General features: G+C 25.8%; 2 protein-coding genes across 2 annotated transcripts; both read right to left on the reverse strand.

The window, feature by feature from the left end:
• Nucleotides 1–1511: 1511 nt before the first annotated feature.
• LOC145835958 (endoplasmic reticulum membrane protein complex subunit 7-like) lies at nucleotides 1512–9734 on the reverse strand. Its single transcript, XM_082943729.1, has 4 exons — nucleotides 9512–9734; nucleotides 8808–8983; nucleotides 2748–2879; nucleotides 1512–2269 (listed from the first exon to the last, which is right to left on the reverse strand). Exons 1-4 carry the CDS (start codon nucleotides 9725–9727, stop codon nucleotides 2143–2145), a joined length of 651 nt encoding a protein of 216 aa, XP_082799855.1. The 5' UTR covers nucleotides 9728–9734; the 3' UTR covers nucleotides 1512–2142.
• Nucleotides 9735–10800: 1066 nt separating this feature from the next.
• LOC145837108 (bis(5'-nucleosyl)-tetraphosphatase [asymmetrical]-like) lies at nucleotides 10801–15955 on the reverse strand. Its single transcript, XM_082944877.1, has 2 exons — nucleotides 15824–15955; nucleotides 10801–11453 (listed from the first exon to the last, which is right to left on the reverse strand). Exons 1-2 carry the CDS (start codon nucleotides 15930–15932, stop codon nucleotides 11341–11343), a joined length of 222 nt encoding a protein of 73 aa, XP_082801003.1. The 5' UTR covers nucleotides 15933–15955; the 3' UTR covers nucleotides 10801–11340.
• Nucleotides 15956–26520: the final 10565 nt, after the last annotated feature.

Raw genomic sequence — 26520 nt, forward strand, 5'->3', positions numbered from 1 at the left:
TAAGGTAAAAAAACTGTCTAAAATAGTATAACAACATAGGAAAGATATAGTAAAGCTACTTTAAATTTGTTTTTTTATATAAAACTTTAGTGATACAAAAAAAGTTTTTATATGAAGGATGTTACGTAAATAATCCAAATTTCATTACTTTATGTGTTAAAATAGTCTAAAATTATAGGTTTTTTATTGATTTCTGTTCGAAATTTCAGGTTTTTTGGTAACCCTTAATGTTGTAAAAAGTAAATTAAGGTGTTTAGTTTTTTGTAAAAAGTCATGTTGCTAAACTTAATAGTGAAAGTAAACTGTAGCAAAAACTATAAATATTGTTGAAAATACTTTTACTACCTTTGTATATATGTGGTATTTAAAAATATTTAGAAGCTTCTACTATTGTAATAAATGTTGGAAGCAAAAACACCTTAGAATTAAATTCTTACATTTGCATAAAGACAATTTCCTTTACAATAACTAATTTACAAATTGTCTGAAAATTATTTTTTACACTTAAATACAGTGCAGTCTAATTCTGCCTGCTTGTAATCAGTGTTGGTGTTAGTCAATTTATATTTATTAATAAACAAGTGTTTTTATACTATGTGTTCAAACTACCTATCTTGTGACTAACCTAAGAAAACCAAGTAGTAAAACATATAGTCCCAGCAGAAAAAAAACATATAGAAAGTTCCTGAAAAGTTATATATGCACCATAAATATATATCATACTTTAAAAAATAATTTAAATGCACAACTTAAATATTAAAAACATCTACAAATTAGGAAACATTTTAATTTACTTGTTCAAAAAGTAAAAAGTAACATAGAGTACAAGAGTATAAAACAATGAAAATAATTGCATATATATTGCACAAAAACAGTACATAGTATTTGACAAAAAAACCTTTACTTGAAAATAAAAACAAGAAACCGTTTTAAATAGAACCATACTGCTAGTCAAGTTGTTTAGTTTAACAACAGAAAAGTTTTATGAAGCGTTTTAAAATGTATCAATTTTACTATCTTTTAGACAAATATTAATTGAAGCAATATCAAAAATTATGAAATCAGAACTACTAAAAATTTCCAAGCAGTGAATAAAAATATCAATACATTTTCAAAACATTTATAAAAGTTTAAAAGATTTGTTACAAATAGAATATACATAAATATTTTAGAAAAGTATAGTTTTTAACATAAAAAAAAAATCAGTAAAATCAAATGTAAAAGACTCTTAAGTTTACCATACTGTCTAAAAACATTTTTACAAAAAAATTGTGTTAAAATATAAAAGCGATTTAAAAAATTATTGTTTTTAATCTTGTACCTTAAAATACTTTTTGTTCAACTAATTTATGTAGAGTCATTTACACTTTTTGTATTAACAACAAAAAAGAACTGTGAATCTATTTTATCAATACTTCTTTCAACATAACATTTAAAAACTCTATATAAAATTGTAAAAAAAAAAAACGAAATTAGAAATGCTCAAAATGAAACATATTTTAAAGCTACAAAAAAACTGTAGCCGGTTTAAATAAAACAACAAACTATTTTTGTCCTTTGAAACAAATATTTTAAACTTAACTTGATAAAGGAGAGTTATCAAGAGTATAGGTATTTGATATTAAATCAAGAATAATATTATCACGTAGAAGATAGAAACAAAATTCAGAAACTATTTACGGAACAAAGAACACAAATGGACATATTCCCAAGTTTAAATTCTCAAGTTTTTAAACTAGTAACTAAGGAAAAAGCTATAAAGATTTTTTTTAAAGTTGAATTTAACATTATCACGTAGAAGATGGAAACAAAACACACAAACTTTCATATTACTAAGCTTGAAATTCTAAAATTTTTAAACTTATGACTAATGAAAGATATAAACAATATATGTGGTTTTAAGTTGACTTTATCATTATCACGTAGAAGACATAAACAAAATTCATACACAAATGTACATATTCCTAATTTTTAATTCTAAAGTTTTTAAACTTATAATTATAGAACCTATCAAGAATTTTTTTTTCAAGTTAACTTTAACATTTTCACGTAGAACACACAAAAACATAAATAAACATTACAAAATACACAAAAGTATATACAAAACACAAGCACATATAAAATACACGCACACACGTTCTCCTACCTCTCCTTCCTCTGCCTGGCCGTCGTCTTTTTGCTCTCCAGCGCCCGCTTGTGCTTGTTGGAGCTCGAGAAGAAGTTGGTCATCATGTCGCTTACGTCCGGCATCTTCTGAGGGTTGTTGAACCTGATGGTGTTTAAAATAAATAAATAATAAATAACCTTCTGATATGAACTTGTTGATGTTTGAAATAAATAAATAATATATAACCATCTGAGGGTTGTTGAACCTGTTGGTGTTTAAAATAAATAAATAATAAATAACCTTCTGATTTGTACCTGTTGGAGTTGGAGTGGAAATCAAAGTGTTAAAAAATGGTGGTTGTGCTGGGATAAATTTGTTCGCTCAGCTTTGTGAGATTGTTTAGTGTTGTTTTTATTCACAATGGTATAAAAGTGTAAATAGTAAAATGTTCGCAAATAAATTAAAACCGCTAAATGTGAAATAATTAAGACATATACACAAAAAACAATAATTTATACTTTATTTTAATGGTAAAAATGAACTAAAATAGTCGTGTTAAACATTGTTTAAGTTTTATATTTATAAAAAATATTATGTGTTTGTTACAATAACTATGTTAGTGGGAAATTTTAAAACGAACCGGCTCATCTGTTCTTCCATTTCTTTTTTCATTTCGGGATCGTCAGTGTTGACCAATCTGCTCATCACCATCAGCAACAGTACGGGAACCGCCATTGTGAGCATGTAGGGATTTTTCAGTATGTCAATTATCCTGTTTTTATAGGGAGATTTCAATATGTTTATTATCCTGTTTTTTATATGGAGATTTCAATATGTTAATTATCTTTTTTTTTTTATGGAGATTTCAATATGTTAATTATCCTGTTTTTTATATGGAGATTTCAATTACGTTAATTGTTCTGTTTTTTATATGGAGATTTCAATATGTTAATTATCATGTTTTTTATATGGAGATTTCAATATGTTAATTATCCTGTTTTTTATATGGAGATTTCAATATGTTTATTATCCTGTTTTTATATGGAGATTTCAATATGTTAATTATCCTGTTTTTTATATGGAGATTTCAATTACGTTAATTGTTCTGTTTTTTATATGGAGATTTTAATATTTCAATTATCATGTTTTTTATATGAAGATTTCAATATGTTAATTATCCTGTTTTTTATATGGAGATTTCAATATGTTAATTATCCTGTTTTTTATATGGAGATTTCAATATGTTTATTATCCTGTTTTTTATATGGAGATTTCAATTACGTTAATTGTTCTGTTTTTTATATGGAGATTTTAATATTTCAATTATCATGTTTTTTATATGAAGATTTCAATATGTTAATTATCCTGTTTTTTATATGGAGATTTCAATATGTTAATTATCCTGTTTTTTATATGGAGATTTCAATATGTTTATTATCCTGTTTTTTATATGGAGATTTCAATATGTTAATTATCCTGTTTTTTATATGGAGATTTCAATATGTTAATTATCCTGTTTTTTATATGGAAATTTCAATATGTTAATTATCCTGTTTTTTATATGGAGATTTTAATATGTTAATTATCCTGTTTTTTATATGGAGATTTTAATTTTTCAATTATTCTGTTATATATATGGAGATTTCAATATGTTAATTATCCTGTTATTTATATGGAGATTTCAATATGTTAATTATCATGTTTTTTATATGGAGATTTCAATATGTTAATTATCATGTTTTTTATATGGAGATTTCAATAAGTTAATTATCCTGTTTTTTATATGGAGATTTTAATATTTCAATTATTCTGTTATTTATATGGAGATTTCAATATGTTAATTATCCTGTTTTTTATATGGAGATTTCAATATGTTAATTATCCTGTTTTTTATATGGAGATTTCAATATGTTAATTATCCTGTTTTTTATATGGAGATTTCAATATGTTAATTATCCTGTTTTTTATATGGAGATTTCAATATGTTAATTATCCTGTTTTTTATATGGAGATTTCAATATTTAAGTTATCCTGTTTTTTATACGGAGATTTCAATATGTTTATTATTCTGTTTTTTATATGGAGATTTCAATATGTTTATTATCCTGTTTTTTATATGGAGATTTCAATATGTTTATTATCCTGTTTTTTATACGGAGATTTCAATATGTTTATTATCCTGTTTTTTATATGGAGATTTCAATATTTAAGTTATCCTGTTTTTTATATGGAGATTTCAATATGTTTATTATTCTTTTTTTTATATGGAGATTTCAATATGTTAATTATCCTGTTTTTTATATGGAGATTTCAATATGTTAATTATCCTGTTTTTTATATGGATATTTCAATATGTTAATTTTTCTGGTATTTATATGGATATTTCAATATTAAACATTATTTGACATTAAAATAAATTCTTTCAAACTATATAAACAAGACTCAATTTTTAGAACAAAATATATTTCATGCTTCTTTCATCAGTTGTATACTAAGCAATAAAGATAAAGTTTTAAATCTAACTTATATAGTGGAAATGCAATCAACGTAATTAATAATAATAAAGCAAAGAGTAGTTAACAATATATAAGTGCTTCTAATTACAATGTAACTAAAAAATAATAAAACAGAGCAATAACTTATAAAACAATTTAAGAAAACAACGAAACAGTATAATCAAAATCTTTATGTTTACACAACTTAGGTTTTCTTAATAATTTACAAAGAAAAAGAAAATAATACAAAGAAAGAGATAGATGAACTTTTCAATGTGTTGAACAAAACACATTCTTCAATAAAATTTACTTCAGAAAAGGAAAAAAATGATGAGTTTGCTTTTCTTGATGTTTTAGTAAAACGACACAAGAATCAATTTTTGACAACCGTTTTAAGAAAGAAAACTTTCACTGGTAACTACTTAAACTTCCATTCATTCTGTAGCATGAAGAGAAAAACAAATTTAATAAGAACGCTTTGCCATCGAGCACATAAGATCTGTTTAAGAGAATTAATTGATGATGAAATAAAACAGATAAAATTGATAACAAATAAAAATGGCTATTTACAAGAACTTGTTAATAAAACTATAAATTTACATCTTAATAGTTTGAACAAAATAAAGCCAGTAGGGCCGGAGAAATGCTTGATTCCTTTAGTATTGCCTTATGTCAATAAGAACTCAGGAGTGTTAGAAAGAGAGATTTGTAAATTAGTAAGTAGGACGTATCTTTCGGCCAAGCCGATTGTTATTTTTATATCAAAACCAATGTTCAGACCTAGAGGAAAAGATCCGATAGCAGAATTTAAACAAAGTATGGTAGTTTACCAGTTTAACTGCTTCTGTGAAGCTAGTTATGTAGGGATGACCTCAAGACAATTTGGCATAAAAATAAAAGAACATATTCTAAAAAGTAGTAATGGTTGATTCATGTGAAAGCATGATAAACCGTTTGTAGATTGACGACTACAAGTTTTTCGGTTGTGACTGACTGACGCGTCCTAATAAGGACGAAACCGGTCTTAGTTTACCGAAACTTGTGGTCTGATGATCGAATTGGCGTGATCAACCCTATTGTTAAACTTGAGCTTGTCTCACGGCAAACGAAAGTCCAGGCTTCTGCTCTGCTGACTTTCGCCGATGTTTTTTGTTGATTCCAAAAAGTATTGATGAATTTTGTAAGAGTAATAAGAAAATTAAATCTATTAGAGTAATAAATGCTTCAAAAAGATCTGCTATTTCTGAACACTTAGTAAATAACCTTGATTGTGCTAGTAATTATAACTAAAAAAGATTTAAAATTGCTAAAAAATGTTTTCACATTTCGGATTTAATTAAACTTGAGGCTATTTGTATTTTATTAAGAAAACCTAAGTTGTGTAAACATAAAGATTTTGATTATACTGTTTCGTTGTTTTCTTAAATTGTTTAATAAGTTGTTGCTCTGTTTTATTATTTTTTAGTTACATTGTAATTAGAAGTACTTATATATTGTTAATTACTCTTTGCTTTATTATTATTAATTACGTTGATTGCATTTCCACTATATAAGTTAGATTTAAAACTTTATCTTTATTGCTTAGTATACAACTGATGAAAGAAGCATGAAATATATTTTGTTCTAAAAATTGAGTCTTGCTTATATAGTTTGAAAGATTTCAATATGTTAATTATCCTGTTTTTTAATGGAGATTTCAATATTTTAATTATCCTGTTTTTTATATGGAGATTTCAATATTTTAATTATCCTGTTTTTTATATGGTGATTTCAATATGTTAATTATCCTGTTTTTTGTATGGTGATTTCAATATGTTAATTATTCTGTTATTTATATGGAAATTTCAATATTTCAATTATTCTGTTATTTATATGGTGATTTCAATTACCAATTATTCTGTTATTTGTAAGATAATTTCAGTATACCTATAATTCTGGTTTTTATATAAAGATTTCAATATGTAAATTGTTTTGTTAATTATATCGTGATTTCAATACTTCAATTATTCTGTTATTTGTATGATAATTTCAGTATACCTATTATTCTGGTTTTTATATGGAGATTTCAATATGTTAATTATTCTGATATTTATATAGTGATTTCAATATGTTAAATATTCTGTTATTTATATGGTGATTTCAATTACCAATTATTCTGTTATTTGTTTGATGATTTCAGTATACCTATTATTCTGGTTTTAATATGGAGATTTTGATATGTTAAATATTTTGATATTTATATGGAGATTTCAATATGTTAATTGTTCTGTTACTTATATTGTAATTTCAATACTTTAATTTTCTGTCATTTGTATGATGATTTTAGTAAATCTATTATTCTGGTATTTGTATGGTGATTTCGTCAATTTTTATGTTTTTTATATGGTGATTTCAATTGTCAATTATTCTGTTATTGATATGGTGATTTCAATTGTCAATTGTTCTGATATTTATATAGAGATTTCAATATGTTAATTGCTTTGTTACTTATATCGTGATTTCAATACTTCAATTAATCTGTTATTTGTATGATAATTTCAGTATACCTATTATTCTGGTATTTATTTGGTAATTTCAATTACAAATTATTTTGCTATTAGTATGATAATTTCAGTATACCTATTATTCTGGTGTTTATATGGAGATTTCAATATATTAATTGTTCTGTTATATATAATATGATGACCGCAGTATGTCACCTATTCTGTTTCACAACTTGAATTGTGTGTCTGAACAGGTGTTCCACAGATCAAGCTGAGACTTTTCCTAACTTTTTACTAAAATTTTCCTGACTTTTCTAAATCAAGCTCTTAATTTAAACGTATTGTAAAATATATTTTTGATAAAGGTTAAAACAACAGTTTTTTTTTTGCTGAATTCAATCATGTAGCTTCCATTACATCACTTGAACCGTCTTTGTATGATTGATGTATTTGCAATAAAGAGCTTTATCAGCAAAACATTTGTATTTTTTTAATATATAAACACAACTTGTCTAAAAACAGATACAATATTTTAACATTTCCTAACATAAATGTATCTAAATAAACGAAAAGACATTTACGAACTTTTAAAGTTGAAACCTTAAAACAATAAAGAACTTAATCAAACACAGTTTATTTTTTTAGCAAGTAACTAAAACTTAATTTCTCTGTTTCTTTATTAGCCCTTAACCTCTTCATCTAATGGAGATATGGTTTTTTTATCTGGTCTATCTTATCTATCCCATTTAACTTTCTTGGCAGTTAAAACCATTTGCCTCATTTTATTTAAATCATTCTCATCTGCTGCTCCTACACTTGTCAAAGAGAATCTTTTCTGTAAATCTAGCCACAGTTTGTTGGCTTCATTTATTTTCTATTTGCACTTATTTTATTAATTATTACCATTTGAAGGCTTTGGAAAATAAGGAATTTTGTAAATTTGAACTAACAAAATCTGACGTTTATTTAAATTTCCTGACTTTTTTTCAAAAACCCCAATTTTTCCTGACTTTTTTTCATTTTTTAAAGTTTCTCCTGACTTTTCCTGACCTTGTGAGAACCCTGGTCAGAAGCAATTTAAAATATTAAGTAATTTATTTAACAAAGCATAAAGAAATCTTGCTTGTTTTTATCATAAAAGTAACTAACTATTATGCAGCAAAATAACACAAGCATTTATATACAAAATTAAGCCTAAAGTATTTTATCTTTGATAAAGCACTATTATTTCATTACAATTTAATCTTTACTGGAACAAAACTTTAACACTTAATTTTTTTAATTTTATTTAAACAAAAAACCTTAAGGCTCCTATCTGTATAAAAAAGCCTTATAATTTAACTAAAACTTTTACTTGACTAAAACAATTTTTTTAATTTTTAATTTTTCAAAAAAAACTAACTGAAACCAACCTTAAGGTTACTCTCTGCTGAAAGTAGCCTTATAACTTGCAAGTTTTTTTTATTTTCTTATTTTTCAAAAAAACTAACTAAACCCAACCTGAAAGTTTCTCTCTGCTGAAAGTAGCCTTATAGTATAATAGAATTTATTTAAACAAACTAACTAAAACCAACCTGAAGGTTTCTCTCTGCTGAAAGTAGCCTTATAGTTTAATAGAATTTATTTAAACAAACTAACTAAAACCAACCTGAACGTTTCTCTCTGCTGAAAGTAGCCTTATAGTTTAATAGAATTTATTTAAACAAACTAACTAAAACCAACCTGAAAGTTTCTCTCTGCTGAAAGTACTTGGGCACTCCGACCGGTTTGAACTCGAGAGGGTAGCTGACCAGCTCGGGCTTGGCGAGCTTGGCCAGGTTCAGCTTCTTGGCTCGCACGTTTCCCTTGCTGCTCACCTCGACGCGAACTCCCTCGTACGCCTGACCGGGGCAGTTCACCTGTTGGAATAAACCGTAACAGAAAAATTACAAATAAAATACAAAACTAAAACGAAGGCAAATAAATGAACGATTTTTGTTGCATAGTGGTCTCGCGTTTGGAGCAGAAGTTAAAAAAGAAACTTTTTTTTTAATTTTTCATCTAATTTTTATGTATTATGCATCAATAAAAATAAATAGCTATGAAGATAAAACACACTAAATTTTGCTTGAAGAAAATTTGAAATGCGCTAAAGTTGTGTAGTTTATGTGTCAACTTACTTCGCAGACTGTTTGTTACTATTTGACTTTAATTAGTGCAAAAATCACTTATTTTTTTGTTAAAAAAAAAATAGTCGCTTCCAAAACTTCAGTATAGCATGTTTTTAATCTAAATTGAATTTATTGGATCTTAATTGTGTTTAACAAAATGATTCAGGTTGCTAATTGTAAAACTTTTGTTAAATTTTTTTATACTTAATTATAAAACCTGTAACAGCATTTATGCAAAAGGTAAACATACTTCAAAGTAAATTATCTAAAACTCACAGTGGCGACGTAGGAACCCTTCTGAACGTTGTGAATGGTGAACTTGTTGTCAGTTCTGACGAACCCCCGGTGAAGTCCCCCTTCCAAAACAACTTCCGCCATCACGTTGTAGTTGTCCGGTCCCTGACAGCCCCTAACCCTGCCCTCAACCTTGAAACCATGGCAACCTGTTGCTAGGCAGGTGGAAATAAGGACTAGTAGTAACAAATATTTCATTTTAGTATAAAATCTGTTAGTATTTTATTATTTTTTTTGGTGAATTATCTAAAAGCTTTGCAGTGCAGTACAACTGATAAAAAAGCATAGAATGAAAATTATGGACTTTGTTTTGTAAGTCAAAATTACTTATAACTATGTGATAATTCAAGGTCCACAATAAAATGAAACCCAAACATTTTTGTAATTTTCAGTATTATTAATCTTTTAACAAAATAAGTTTTATAAACGGTGGCAAAGAAATTAACTTTTATTATCACCAATTTATAACTAAAAAGAACCTTAAGGGCATAGGGGGGTCCGACATTTTTTTTACTAAAAATAGCATTGAATTTTATATGAAAGGTTTAAGTACAAACTACAAGCCACTTTTTATAGAATTCGAAAATATTATTTAACTTTTGAGATATTGTAATATTTATAAAAAGTTTCCAATACAAACGTATGGATTGCAAGTTTTTTGGGGTCAATTTTCTTGGAAATTTAAAAAATCACTCAAAACCTATCTTCAAATTCATTTTTTGAGATAGAGACCTCAAATTTTCAGGAAACGTTCCTTTTATAGTTTAAAAGACTTAGAATGTTGGAATTTTAAAATTATTAAAAAATAAAATTTTAGATAAAAAAAACAAAAAAAATAGAAGGTTTTATTTTTAAAAAAAATTATTTTTTAAAATTAAAAAAAAAACCTGCAATCAATCTTTTTAAAATTTAATAATACACTACCTGTGAAAATTTGAAGAAGATTGCTTAAAAAATGAAGGAGGAGATAGATTTTTAGTGAAACGGTCTTTTTTTTGCATTTTTAGTTTGTGCCTTCCATTAGGAACCTATGGAGGTCACTTGACTTTGCTCACATGTCAAAAAATATTTTTAAATAAAATAATGAAAAAAAATAATTTTTTCAAGCGATTAAAAATGTCTGATAGCTCAGATAAAACTCTATAATATAAGATCAACTTGTATAAATCAAGGTGGATTGAATTTAAATTGAGATTTAAATCAAAAGTTTTGTCATGAAATTAAACAAATTGTGTTAACACACAATTAAAAAAACTATTTCACACTGTAACAATATTTTCTCAAATTTTCTTTATTTTGATGCAACTTAAAAGTGATTCTTATTATAAACTTTAATATATACAGTATTTTGTAATGTATTTAAGAAAAAGAAAACAAAATTTCTTTCTGAGCTGACAAAGAGCGTAATCACTTTAGTAATTTGATTTTATGTTGTACATATAAATATTACTATATTTTGTATAAGCAATGTAGGACTATGATACAGTAAAAATATATACGATTTTTTAAAAGCTCACCAATAGTCTAACTTTTAAAATAATAAATACATCTATTTAATCAATATAATTTAAAATGAAACTTTTTTAGTATCTACTAAAGTTCAAATTTGCACATATTTATTCCAACAGTCAGTTAAAATGGCCTGCTGAACCAACATACTCGTGCATTTCCCTCAGCGCCTCCTGCAAGTCCTCGTACTTTGCATACTCGCACGCCTCTTCAACATCACTTGAACTCTGTGTGCTCCCTGCTTAACTTCACCTCCTTGTCACTCACCACCTCGCCCACAAAGTACACCACAGTCTTCATCTCTAACGTCGTATTTCGATCTTCTTTGACAAGCCAACCTTGAGGTCCTTCTTTTTGAATCCGGCTTCTTCTTCGGTTTCTCGCAACACAGTCTGCATGTCGTTGTCCACGTGTCCTGTAATTTTTAATTATTTTTGAATTTTAACAAAAGACATGTAATAAATTTAGTAAATAATTCTTATAATTTATGTTTTTTGTTTGTAACATAAACACTTTTTAAATATTTTATGAGATAGTTAAGGCGTGAGTAGTAAAGGCGCCGCAATTTGAAACTTACAATAGATATTCTGGAGTTGATGATGAAGAGCAAAAAACATTAGGGGTTTATAAGGGTAAATTTTTGCAAAATTTTGTGAAGGAGGCTATAGCTTTAATAATTTCTTCTAAAGGGACATTATCAAATTTTTTTTGAGAAACCCTGATTTAAATTCTTTAAATCGAAAATCCTTAAAAATATACATTATATAATATAATAATAATGTTTTGCTATTCTAAGGTTTTCAGTGTTGTTATTTCAAATTTTTTGATACATTATTTAGTATTTATTCCTTAGTAAAACAAAAAGCTATCACAGGTTTTTACATAAACTGTCTTACTTAGGGTGCCACGCAAAATTTTGTAAATATAGCCCAGCTTTTCAAGATTTTGACTGATTTAACTAGTCTTTTACCTTCATTGTAAGTATGCCAGGGTTGCCACTCGTATTTTCAAAATTTTTTCCAGGTTTTTCAAATTTTTTCCAGGTTTTTAAAAGTACACATTTTTGGGTTTATTTTTAGTTTTAAGTTAAATTTAAGGTAAGAAACAGTGTAATATAGTAAATAAAGATTGAAAAGATACTGTAAAGCTACTTAAAATGTGTTTTTGAATAAAAAAAATTTTTGGTGATGACAAAAATTTTTATCCATATGTAAAATTTTTTGAGTCTAACCAAAATTTTACTACTGAACATGTAAAATTTCTTAAAAATTCCAGGTTTTTTTCAAAATTTCTTAAATTCCAGGTTTTTCTAGGTTATTTTTGCCTAATTGTCAAATTCTAGGTTTTTCCAGGATTCCAGGTAAAGTGGCAACCCTGGTATGCCATTCAACTACGCACTTCCAGTTAAATTTTGTATATGCCATATTTTCATAAGTACTTTTTTGAGTACATTTTGAGTACACATATTTTGACAAGTACTCATTTTAGTACACACTTCTTATTCTGTACACAATTTACTTTTTGGCAATAAGACCAATTAAACACTTTGGTCTTAATTTATTTTTATTAACAGGATTGCCACTTGTTTTTTCAATTTTTTTTCCAGGTTTTCCAAATTTCTTCTAGGTTTTTAAAAGTACACATTTTTGGGTCTATTTTTAGTTTTAAGTTAGTTTCTATTTAAGATACTGTGTTAAATAGTATAAAATATTGAAAAGATACTGTAAAGTTACTTTAAATGTGTTTTTTAATAAAAAAAAAATTTAATGTTGACAAAAAATCTTAATTATATGATAGATTTTTTGTGTTAGATCAAAATTTTACAATTGAAAATGTTAAAATTATTAAAAATTCAAGGTTTTTTGATCAAAATTCTAGGTTTTTCCAGGTTTTTTTCAAAATTTCTCAAATTCCAGGTTTTTCCAGGTTATTTTAGCCTAAATTGTCAAATTCCAGGTTTTTCAAGGTTTTTCCAGGTTTCCAGGTAAAGTGGCAACCCTGTATTAATTTACAACAATGTAAAAGTTTTATTATATTAAAAATAAAAACTTTCTGTTAGATTTCTTTTCTATTTAGATAAGTAATTCTTAGCTACAAACTTTTTATTGAGTAGATGCTGTGTTCAGAATGTGTATTTTAGCTTATGATAACTGTAATCATAAAATATTGGAATGTAAAAATAAATAAAACAATCTTAATTTAAAAATTTTGCACTAAACTAGGTAAACTTTTTTCTCGCTGCTTACCTCTTTGCATATAATCTTTAAGTGTCACTAATGTGAATTTAACTACTGGCAAAGAATCTTTAATTAGAATACTCAAACTAAATCTCAATTAATAATAAAGATTAAAGTTTTTGCTAAAATTAACTAAAAATTAAATAAATACTTTTACTTAGAAAAAAAAACTATAAAAGGCTTAATAAACTATTAAACATTTAAATGTAACTCAAATAATTTAAAGCAATTAACATGCAATTCAAAATATTAATTCTATATTTAAACAAAACCTAAAACAAGCAAATACAAATAAGTTCAAGATAAGTTCATGAGTTCCTTCTTTCAGCTACACAAAACACACAACTGCACACATAAAGGTATATTGTTATGTTTTTGATGAAATGTTGCATCATTGATTTTAAGTCATATTTCTCATAAGTGTAGCAAGCTCTAAATACTCTCTTAAGTTCAACAGAGTTCAACAACAAATAATGTAATTATTTGCAGCAGTTTATTACAATGCAAATGAAATGACATTACATCAGTAATATCTTTCTGGCTAGCTGACTCCACACATTTTACATTGAAAATAATAAAAACTAAATGTAAAAACAACAGAAGAATTTGCCTTTTGTATTAGAAAAAAAAGTACAATTTAACAGATAAATTTTGCATATTTTGTGTAATAATGACGTCATAATATTCTAAAGCAGTTGAAATGTTCTTAAATGTATGCCTACAATCATATGCTTTCATTTTAGATATAATTTATAAGCTAGGACATGATGTATAAGTGATTTTATTACTGTTTAGGTCAAAAAATCAAAACATATTTGATTTTTGGGGTTGAAATTAGTTTTTTGGGCAGCATACTTTTTTTTGCTTTTTTTTAATTCTTCTTAATGAAGTAAAAACACATCCTAATCATATGTACTCGTGTGAATTTTACAATAACACCAAAAAATGTGATGTACTCCCTACCCCTACTTTAAAACTAAAAAAATAGTATCATGATGTACCCTAAAAAAATTAGCCATGATTATACTTAAATAAACCTTACAAAATCCAACAAAAATAATTAAAACAACACATGTAATTTAACAGTAACTATATAATAAACAAGAGTAGGGCTCTTTTAAAAAATACTTAACTAAGTTTCTAATTAGAAGGATCTTAATAACTTACTTCAACAAAAACAGTCTGATTCAAAAATTTTGTTCTCTATATACTATCGATTAGTTAACAAAAATATACTTTGGTGTGTATATATCAAAGTTTCACTATAGAAGTGTCCTTGCTACAGATCATCAATACTTAAATGATTACATACAATAACTACTTGTTCAAATACGGTAATAGTTCAACATGTTTCTAGAAAAATTTGCAATTTTAACCTGACTTTATAAAGGATTTATTGTTATTTTTTAACCATTTTAAGGCTTTGAAAATTAAGGAATTTTGTAAGTTAGAACTGACAAATGTTAACCTAAAAAACTGACTTATAACCTTAAAACTTACTTTTGGTCATTTTGATCCAAAAAAAACTGACTTAGCCTGACACATGGCAACCCTGCTTACTGTAAAAGGAAAAAGAAAACAATCTATTGCTATTTTTATTAAAAGAAAACTTGTTTGAACAAAGTTTAGTAATAAATATTATAATATTGCAAAGTACTTGTAAATCAAAAGTACTTTTGGACTTATAAATAAAGGACAATGTTAAAATTTGTTAAAAACTGAGTAGTTTACCTTGTTATTTGTCTTAAAACCTTTATCACTATTACTGTACTGTTTACTAATAATAGTTTCCTATTTTATGTATTAACAGATTTATTGCTTTGTAAAATCTAACCTTGAAGTTAAAGTTGTAAGCAGAGAATTTTTTTAATATAGATGTATACTTTTGTTAGAACTTTAGAAGTTCTATATATAATTGAAGCTGAAAATATATGTAATATAAACAATAGAATATATTAAATTAAATCAGTAAACAGTTATATAGAGAACAAATTTTTATGTAACCATTACAAACAACTGTTAGGAATATTTAAGTTTAGATTGAAAATAACAAAAAACAAATACTTTAACCGATAAGATAAATTATCTTAAAATTTGTGTTAAGTAAAGTTGTATTTTTAAAAAGCATATAAATTTATAAATTAAAAAAAAATTATAACCTGACATATAGGTATTGAAAATTTTTTTAATTAATTTTAACAGGGACTTTTAGTATGTATAGTTAGCAATACAATAACTGTGATTAGCTACAAAAAGATAATTGATTTTATTATAACTGTAATCTATTTAAATCAAAGTTTTAAAGACATTTTTTAGAATTTTTTTATACTTTATCATTTCTAAACTTATTTTAGTAACTAATTTTAGTGTAAAATAAGAAACATTTAAAAAGCTAACCTCCATACTTAATAAATTAACTTATCTGCAAAAAAATCAAACTGTACATTAGTAAAGTTTCATTTGATACTACATAAGCAACTTCATATAACTAAAGGGATTAAGTTTAAAAGTAGCTTCTACTTTCATTCTGCATCATATAAAACCTCACCTTTAGGAGGTGACCAGTGAATATCTCCGTAAGATGCTTTCAATAGAAGATATTCTATTAAGAGTTGCTTTCTTCTGAACAGAATAAACCCTGTAGCTCTTGACCTCATTTTATTTAAATATGTTCTATGTAAAAGCTAATAATGAGAAAAAAATTAAAACCACACTTTTTAGTAACTGTTTAAAATATAAATGAAAAAAAAAAAATTCAAGCAAAAAGGTTGGCTCTATAACAAACTAGCTTAAAATTTAAGTTTAGTAAAAAGCCTAATGATTTTTAATTCATAAACTCTCATGTATAACTTTCATCAAAAAATTATTAATGAAGCAGATGAAGTGAATTAAAAAAAAACTGCAAATTTAGAACACTTATAATTTTCCATATTTGTTTATTTAAGCATTGAAAAATAAATACAACCTATGACTTTTAAATATGTATTTTTTTGTTTTATTTGTTTTCAGTATTTATAATTATTTAAAACAGCAAAAATACTGCTTTACAAAAAAAATACTTTCCCTTATAACATCTAAGCAATTATTATTTAGAATTCTAATTAATATATATAACTTGGAAAAATCAGTTAAAAGAATTATTTGAAACTTATTTATTTGATTTTTCAAAAAAAAAAGTTTAGTTTGAAAACTATTGATATTTAACTTCTAAAAAAAATTGTTCATACATATTTTTTAAGTAACTTAAGTTACACTTTCTTGAAATTTGTTGTCTTTAGTTTAAAGGAGAAAAAGATGATGTATTTATAGAGAAACTTAAAGTTTTTGAAATATAACAATGAAAAAATGGTGGTCATATGTTTATATCATAAAATTTTGTAAAAATTACTATTACTCAAAGGATAATTGAAGTTATAATATTTTATAAAAACTGAATGACTAATAGTTTATACTTTGAACTTTCTTTTAAGAACAATTTTTTTTTTCAAAGAAAAGTTCCCCTTTGCCTTTTATTAAAAGTTTGATATACAAACAAGTCAAACATAAAAATAAGTACACTAAACACATGAATTAAACAAATTAAAGTGCTAAAAATTTACTCAAATATTTTATTATTTATTGTTAAGATTATTTTCAAAATCAGTATGAGCATCATTATTTAATGTGCTAGTATATGCTTACAAACTAAGTACATACCATTGTAAATAACCTAAATTTCAAAGTACATAATATTAAATTAAATATTAAAAATAGTGAATTTAGAACTTGGAGTAAACATGTCTACTTTTATCTTTACAAAGTAGTTTGAAAATAGTTTAAGGTGTTTATTATTTTTATAATTTCTACCTGGTAGTCTGGATTGCTTTCAATTTTTGCTGCCTGTTAATAGTCTTTTATAAGTACAAGTTTTCTTGCCCTATTTTTATCATAAAACTAAAATAGCAATAAAAAAGTTACATTGCTTATTCACTTATTGGGACCTCACTTACCCAGATAGTTTCGGTCATGGGGAAGTTCAAAAAATTTTCAATTGTAAACACAAAAGGTTATTCTAAAAGTTTCACAACTTATTAAATTCCGTGAGTTTTCTGCTGCAAAACGTGAAAAAACTATAAAACAAACGTCTATTCTTTCTAATTTTGGTAAATCTTCAAATAAAAAACTAGTTTTTAAGAAGTGATATGTTTCCGTTAAGGTGACTAAAAACTTTATCTAAGTTTTTTGTTTTTCTTCATTTCTGTTTTTCTTTTTCTTTGTTTGTAAAGTTTTGTTTTTCATTTAGACTATTGGAAAGCCATCACTCTAAGTAGAATTTTCCTACAGTTTTTTTTTACGTATTTATATCATTACGATCTACTGTAATGTGATAGTTGTATCGTTTTGCTCTACTGTGATAGGATATTTGTATTATTGCGATCTACTATGATGTAATAGTTGAATTGTTGCAATCTACTGTCTTTTGATAATTTCATTGTTGAGATCTACCATTATGTGATAGTGATATCATTGTTGAAATTTATAATTTGGAATGTATCAGTGATATATATATGACAACATATGAATTTCTAAGCAGAAACAGGTGACTAGTGATAAAATGATAATAAAGCAGTTTCCTTAACAGTTAACTTAATTTTTCTTAATGATTGTTTGTTTAGCTAATTACTCTTTGTATTGATACTTAAATGATTTGTATTAGTGACGTTATTACTTAGTCACCACTAGTGAGCCTTAATACTTGAGTGATAATTGCTTTGAGTAACCTGTTAGTATAAAGATTTTAAACATTTTTGTAAATTAACTTGATAAATTATTTTCAACCAGTATTTACTTCGGTCACCATTAATCAGGTTAGAATATTTCGCAACATCAATAATAAAACTTCACTGCACGACCAACAACAGCATCCGAAATAACCTACGACCAGTTTCGTCCAAAATAGGACTCATTAGGCATGTATAGTCGCGACAAAATGCTATTGATGTACAACTAAGTGGGCACTGAAGCAACCGTTTGTGGGTAAAGTCTTAAACTTAGCTAAATCATTAACAGCTAAAAAATTGTCAGCTAATTGTGAGATTATAGACTACGCTTGATTAATTAGTTTTAACCATTCGTTATTTAGGCCCTCATCAACAAAGTTGAAATGTTCCGCTTTAATTTTACTTGACGTTAATTACAGAAGTTAGTAAGAAATATAGTTTAACTTTGTATACTTGTCTTCTATTTAAAATTATGAACAAATACAAGCTAAAAAACAAAGCATTTAGTTATTTTTCTCCGAAGTATGCACATTTTAAGTAATTCTCTGGAGAGTACGTACTTTTTACTTAATTAAAGGTTATGTTAACAATTCAAAATAATAGTTATAATTTCTTTTAATTATAAAAGTCACTACTTTTTCTTCTCTTGTTTATTAAATCTTAACGAAATGAAGAAATACATGAAAGAAATATATACTAAAATATATAACATATCTGATAACATCTAAGTTTAGTGTCTGCTTAATGTTTTGCTTGAATAGCTAGAAATACAACCTAAATTTAGTTAAACAGAATAAAACTAATTTTTATTAGTAAGAAAAATATGTGTGAAAAATTAACTTGGATTAATGTTTTTCTTGTATACTATAATTTTTTTGTAACTAAAGTTTTACAATAACTTTATTGATGAAAATTAACACATGAAAATGATATTTTATATTATCACTGTATATTCAACAAAAAACTTTAAACTCAATGAATTTTTTTACAAAATTGTCTTTCATAAAATTAGAAAGTATTAAAATCATTTACTAAAAGTTAAACTAAATAACTTACATTTAACAAATCGATTTTTAAAGCATTAAACCAACAAAACAATATATATATTTATTTAAAATGGTTTATTTAAAGATGTAAAACTTAAAGGACTCGAGTTTCGTGCTTATGCACTCATCAGGTGTTATAAAAATATTGAGTTGTAAATTACTTTTTATTCAAAATATTGACAATATAGATGTTTTGGTACATGATTACTCTTATAACAAACAAGCTCTAAAAAAACTATAAAACTAGTTCATTTTTGTTTATGTAGTTATTATAATTTGATTTTAACTTTTTTTTAAGACTAGATCGATATACTTTATTTATTTTTTTACGCTGGTTCAATAAATTTACAAAAAAAGCATTTATAGGTTTTAATTAGACCTACCTGCACGTAATATACTTTTTACAAATATAAATTTATAAATAAATTATAAAATTTACAATTAAATGTCTCGTAAAACTGAAAGCAACAATAGGATCACGAACAAGATGCTGTTGACACCTAATGTGACTACGACCCTCATAAAATTCTCCAAAATACCAAAATATTCGCTTCAAATTTTAACAGTTTTGGTTATCTGTACAGTAAGAACGTCACCAGACAAAATACACAACCTCAAAATCCTCAAAAAGGTGGGTCGACTTTATTGTGTATTCCATACTTCTGCAAATTAATGAGCACATTATCTTAGTTTGTTTTAAGTATAGAATACAAACACAAATTAAAAGACGCCAAGAACTTTTTTGCTTTTTCTTAATCAACTATGGAATATCAAATTTAAGTTTCAAATTATGGTCTTGTTGCTTCCCCTTTCGCAACTTATGGCCCCCTTATTATCAGAATTTTCCTATAACATCCGTATAAGTGTTTCAAAACTGCAATTAAATAAACCTAAGACCTTTTGTTTGCTCTTCTCTATCAACTCCTAAATATCTAGTGTAAGTTTCGAAAGTTTTAAATTATAACCTCAGTAATGCAAATATAATATCACAGTAGTTAAACACTGATATAACTACCACATCACAGTAGACCGCAATGATACAACTATCACATCACAGTAGACCACAATGATACAACTATCACATCACAGTAGATTACAACAATACAACTATCACATCACAGTAGGTTGCAACAGTGCAACTATCACATCACAGTAGACCGCAACAATACAATTATTACATCACAATAGCCCGTAACAATACAATAATCACATTAAAGTAATCCGCAATTTTATAAAAAATTGTAGCATTGATTTAAAATTTAACAAATGTTCTTACAATCTCAAATTTTTTTTAATAAAATTAAACTATTGCAAAAACAAAACCTATCAGTTAAATAGCATTTTTTTAGTTAACATAAAAACTTTGAAGCAATTCTTTAAAAGACTCAGTACTTTCTAAAGTTACCGTACGTTTACATAAACCTTTTTTTTTGGCAATTTGAAGTAATCGTCGGAAAGCCATTACTCTAAGTAGCACTTTACGATAACTTTTATTTACATATTTATATATGCGACTACTTAGATATGATATTTGTAATTTTACGGTCTACTGTGATGTGATAATTGTGTCGTTGCGGTCTACTGTGATGTGATAGTTGTGTCGTTGCGATCTATTGTGATGTAATTTAGAATATATCTAACCTATAATACATATATGATAATATATAATTTTATAAGCCAAAACTGGTGACTAGTAACAGAATGAGAATAAAAAAATTGCTTTATTTTTTTTTTTAAAACGTCTCATCAGCTAACTACTCTCTGTATTAATACTTAATGGTAGCTACCGTTGGTTTATTTGTATTACCGACGTTATTATTTAGCCAACACTAGTAAGCCTAATATTACTCCAAGAATTAGACCAATTTCTAGGTGAGATAGTTAAACTCTTCAAATTATTTATTAGGGCTATGCAAAAAATTTTTTAATTCCAGTTTTAGGTTTTTATCATACAGCAAGTTATTAATTACTCGAGACTATATGAAGAAAATTTTGGTATCGAAATTAAATTAATTAAATTTATATACTTTGTGATTAAATCAAAAAATCACGGTCAACCAATAAAAATTAAGCTGTGTTTTTAAACTTCTTGCAATATGTTAGTTAATTTTGTTAAATTTTATATAAATTGTTAGAAAAATGTCTAGTGTTATAGGAAAATTTTTGGAGAAAAAGTTTAACAATACATAAGCTCGTTTATTCTGATCAGAGAAAAATACAAATTAATCAAAAGTTATGGCTGAAACTCGTGGCTTTACGATGCTACCTTTAACTTAGCCAACAGCGACCGCATTTGCCACACACACATATAAATGTAAGACAGTACAAGAAAAAGCTTAGTCTCTTATATGTATACTCATGCTAGTGTAAACAAACAGTGATAACCATTGTAAATATCAGTAACAATATTTATTTAGTAAAAAAAATAAACTAAACTGCAATGTAAATTTTGAATATCTAATAAATATCTTGTACTGTAACAAACATTTTCTTAATTTTAAAGTTAAACAATAAATAAACATAGATCAAAAAGCATATAAAAATTCAACTTATTTTAACTAATTAAAAAATTAAAACAACGTTACACAGTGTAAAAATTAGGAAAAGGTGGTTTTGTTTCAGTAAAAAAAAATCAGTATTCAAACCCTGCTCAAATATTAATTTTATGAAAAAGTCAATCACGCAAACTTTATCATGTGTAAATTTAAAGGGTGCAAATAATTCATTTTCTGACAATATTAGTTTTAATAATTTTTCATATTTTTATTTTTCTAAATTTATTAATCATTAATTTATCATCAAAATATTTTTAGTTAGACCTACATGAATTTTCACTTGTTGAAAAAAATAGTTTATTTTTTGTTATATGACTTAAAAACGCTTTAAAACTTATTGCTGATTTTAGTATCATGAGCATATAATTACTGTTTTTTTAGTTTTTCTTATCATCATATATTTAAAAATTAAACCTGCATGATCATTTTATAGTTTTTCTAATCTGTCTTCTGACAAGTGGCTTCCTAAAAGTAATTAATATAAATTGAAATGTAGTTATTTGTATAATAATGTAACCAAACAAATTGCATTTCTAGTTACTGACATTTAACTATGAAACAAATTATTTAAACTTTTACTAAATCCTACATTGGTTTTTGCTAAGTATGTATATAAAAAAAGGAGAGAATGATGAATTTTTATTATGGTTAATTAGTAGCTATTACAAAGTATTTTAATTGGTAGGGTGAACTATATTTTTTCAAAATATTTTGATGAATATCAGTTTTTTTGACAATTGAAAACATTGTTTTTGTATAAAATTAATGTTATAGATAAATATTTTTTGTTATTAAATATTAAAGCTTATATATAGTTTTAAATCTATAGTTATGTTAGTTTGTAAACAGTGAACTACTGCATAAATTTTGGTTTAACTAATAATTCTAAGTTTTCGAAACTAAGTTTCTTTTAAAAAGCATTTTTGTTATTAGGAATTAATGTTGTTTATGTTGATTTGCAAACAGTGAACTGTAACATCATTTTTTATTTATTTGTTAGTTCTGTGTAATGTTAGCTAGGTCGACTTTAATTTAGATTTCTAGTTTTTATTTGAATTAAAAAAATCTTGAAGGCTTTTGATAAATTTTTTTTATTATAAATATTAAATTTTGTGTGTTTTTTGTCTTTCCTTTATCAGTTTTTACATTTTTTTGCACTTAATGTTAGTTTGCTTATAGTGAATTTTAATGTAAGTTTTGCTCTAATTGTTATTTTGTATTTTTTATTTAAATTTCAAAAAGCTTATTTGTTTAGTTTTCATTGTTTAAAAAATGTTTTAGACAAATATCACCTGTCTTACATAATTTTTTTGTTTCTTAATATTATTAATTGTAGTTTGTTATACGGATTTTATGCTTAGTGTCACTAAACTTTACTTTTCACTTTGTATTTTAAAAAATTTTAGCTGTTACTAGTATATTACTCATGAATGTGTTTAGAAAAATATTGTTATACTTTAAATTGCTTTCATTATCTTTTTCAAATATAAAAATAGTTGTTCATAACTAACTAATCAAAAATATTTCCTAGTTTTTAAGTTCATTGTTGCCCAAATACAAACACTCAGATGGATTATAAATTAAAAAAATCGCAATAGTTGCTTATTAAGAATGGGTTTCATTTTGACGTTAAACTTTAATTTTTGTTACATAACATATATAAAAATAAAATTAAATGTTAATAAGATCCTTAAAACAAATTTTCTTTAAATAAATCAAGACAATAGCTCTATATTGGGGAGTTTTTAATTAGATACATTTTTGCACCCTATAGCAAAAAAACAAAAACACGCGTCGACACTACCTACTATAAAATTATAAGTGCTGTTTTACATTAATTGAGTATAGTATTTGTAAACAACAAAACACAATAGTCAAAACTTCCTTTGTTTGATTTAAAACTGCTGTTCTTAAAATTTATCTTATTTGTAAACATAAAATCTAAGCTAAATTTAGATTTCTTGAATATATAGTTCGAAAATATTCATAATTCGATTTATCGATCTAATATATAACATTAACCAGAAACAAAAACTGAACTACTAAGAGTATATGAAAGAACTACAATAAAACATACTTTAAATTTTCAAACTCAATATTTACTACAATTTAACTATTTTTATTGTGAAATTTTTATTCAAATATATCAAAAAATTTCAAAAAAAATTTATGTGGTTCCAAAAAACAAAAATTTTAGATTAATGATAAATTTCTAACAGAAAATATAGTTTATACAGCGACTGTAAAATCTAAAAATTAAGTTAGTTCAACAGGATTATCATTTGAAGATCGCTACACAAAGCCTAAGTAACAGTCTTAAACATAAGTACGTAGTTAAGTGATTTTGATTGTCTTTTTAGAGGAAAGTTCGGTATTTGCACTGAAAATCGTCCTGTACAAATTTTCGTAATTACGTCATAAAGTTTATTGGTTTTTGTGTATACTTGTACATAAATATCATGCACATACAATTCACTTCGAACTTGAACAGCTGAAGATGACAAGCAATAGCTTGTATGAAACAAATCTACTGTCTTTTAAGAATTATATATACGTATAATATCTATTTATGTGTTATATATATATATATATATAAAGATACTGTGTTTTTTTTCTGTAAAATTTTTATGTTTGTAAATAAATACCATTTGCAACTAAAATGTAAAGCAGTTTTACTCATTATAGATTCGAAACTTTTCGTCCTACTTCCATAAAAACTTATCAAGAATAAAAAAAGATCAAGAACAAAATTTATTACGAAAAAAATTAAGAAAAGCTCCGTCTTACAATAATGAACAGGAATATTTTACGTTTTCATTTGCACACGGTATTTATTTACGACAAAAACCTTTCAACGTTAATTTTATTTTTGTCTTTTATATGTTTTAAAGAATTAGGAGTTGAACTTGTATCCATTTTTATAGTTTTTTGTTATGTTTTATTAGTTTAGTTTAATTCAGCTGGGTTGTTTTAAACTCAAATAGATTGACGTTGTTACTTTACTATTAATAAAACGAATAGATGGTATGAAAACCATAAATACTAAAATAAACTTGTTTTTATAGGGTTTATTGAAAACACCAAGTTAATGGATCACATTTTTTCAATTTTAACAATGTTTAAATGTAAAATTTTAAAAACAAACAACATTGATTATTGTATTTGGTGCATTAAAACATATATCTATACAAAAACGAAGCTTTTAATACAAATGGTAAAAGCTACTTAAACCAATTTAGTCATTATTTAATCGGAAACATATGTAGAACATTATTGAAGGTCATATATTTAAACTTATGAAAAATGCACACTAAAAACTTAATTACAAGTAAGTTAGTACATAAAAGAAACATTTGGCAAGTTTAAATGAAATTTTCGATCATTTTCTTTGTTCGTGTCATAATAAAACGTCATGAAACTTTTTGTGCCAACAGCAATCACTTTATTCTTATACAAGGCAGTAACCATGAAACAAATTTTTCTTGGTACTTTGAACGACTATAGTAATTCGAAATTACTGCTGTTATCAAAATTTCACTGTTATTCCTCCCGAACCCGATTATAAACATCTTGTTTTAAACGAAAACCATACTTTAGTTCCATTCAAGTTTGGCATTGCTAACTTCTTATCGCTTTCAGGGTAATTTGATTCAACTGATTTTAATTTGATAATTTCACCACAGTTTCTATCGCTTTTGTTAAGTCCACTGCAAACCACCAGCTTATCGTTAAATTGCGCAAGCCGCACTACATGTAGCTTCCTTCAGTGCAGTAGACACCTTCCTTTTGCACTGTTCTGCATCGAACTCCAAGCAGCAGTTGGTGGCTTTGTAACTGATGCAAACTATAAAACACCTGTGATGCGATAGCTGTATCGTTGGGGTCTACTGTGATGTGATAGTTGTATCACAGCAATCTACTGTGATGTGATAGTTGTATCGCTACAATCTACTGTGATGTGATACTTGTATTGTTAGGGTCTACTGTGATGTGATAGTTGTATCACTGCAATCTACTGTGATGTCATAGTTGTATTATTGAGATCTACTGTGATGTGATAGTTGTATTATTGCAATCTACTGTGATGCGATAGCTGTATCGTTGGGGTCTACTGTGATGTGATAGTTGTATCACAGCAATCTACTGTGATGTGATAGTTGTATCGCTACAATCTACTGTGATGTGATACTTGTATTGTTAGGGTCTACTGTGATGTGATAGTTGTATCACTGCAATCTACTGTGATGTCATAGTTGTATTATTGAGATCTACTGTGATGTGATAGTTGTATTATTGCAATCTACTGTGATGTGATAGTTGTATTACTGCAATCTACTGTGATGTGATAGTTGTATTATTGCGATCTACTGTGATGTGATAGTTGTATTACTGCAATCTACTGTGATGTGATAGTTGTGTTACTTCAATCTACTGTGATGTGATAGTTGTATTGTTGCGAACTACTGTGATGTGATAGTTGTATTATTGCGATCTACTGTGATGTGATAATTATATCATTGCAAACTTCAGTGATGTGATAGTTGCATTGTTGTCTAAAAAAAAATACATAATTAATATTTTCTTGAATTTAAAAGTTTCTATAAAAAGCATTCAAGCAAAATTTCAAATTTTCATAGTTATTACAAGAATAAAATTCTTTGAACTTTCGATGTTTACTTCATAATTTAAATTACCTACATTTAAATGTATCTCAACTTAAAGCTTATTTAGTACAATTAACTACATTTTATTTAGCAAAAGGTTTCCCAACCGGGGGTGCAAGGAACATATCAGAGGATGCGAGAAGGCTTTTCATTTTTATTAAGAAATTTTTCTTTAACTTTTGCGACTGTAAGCTTAAATTTCTCTAACTACACAAAGCAT

This window comes from Thalia democratica, chromosome 5 (genome assembly GCF_965202585.1).
Source record: "Thalia democratica chromosome 5, ktThaDemo2.hap1.1, whole genome shotgun sequence".
Lineage (NCBI taxonomy): Eukaryota > Metazoa > Chordata > Thaliacea > Salpida > Salpidae > Thalia > Thalia democratica.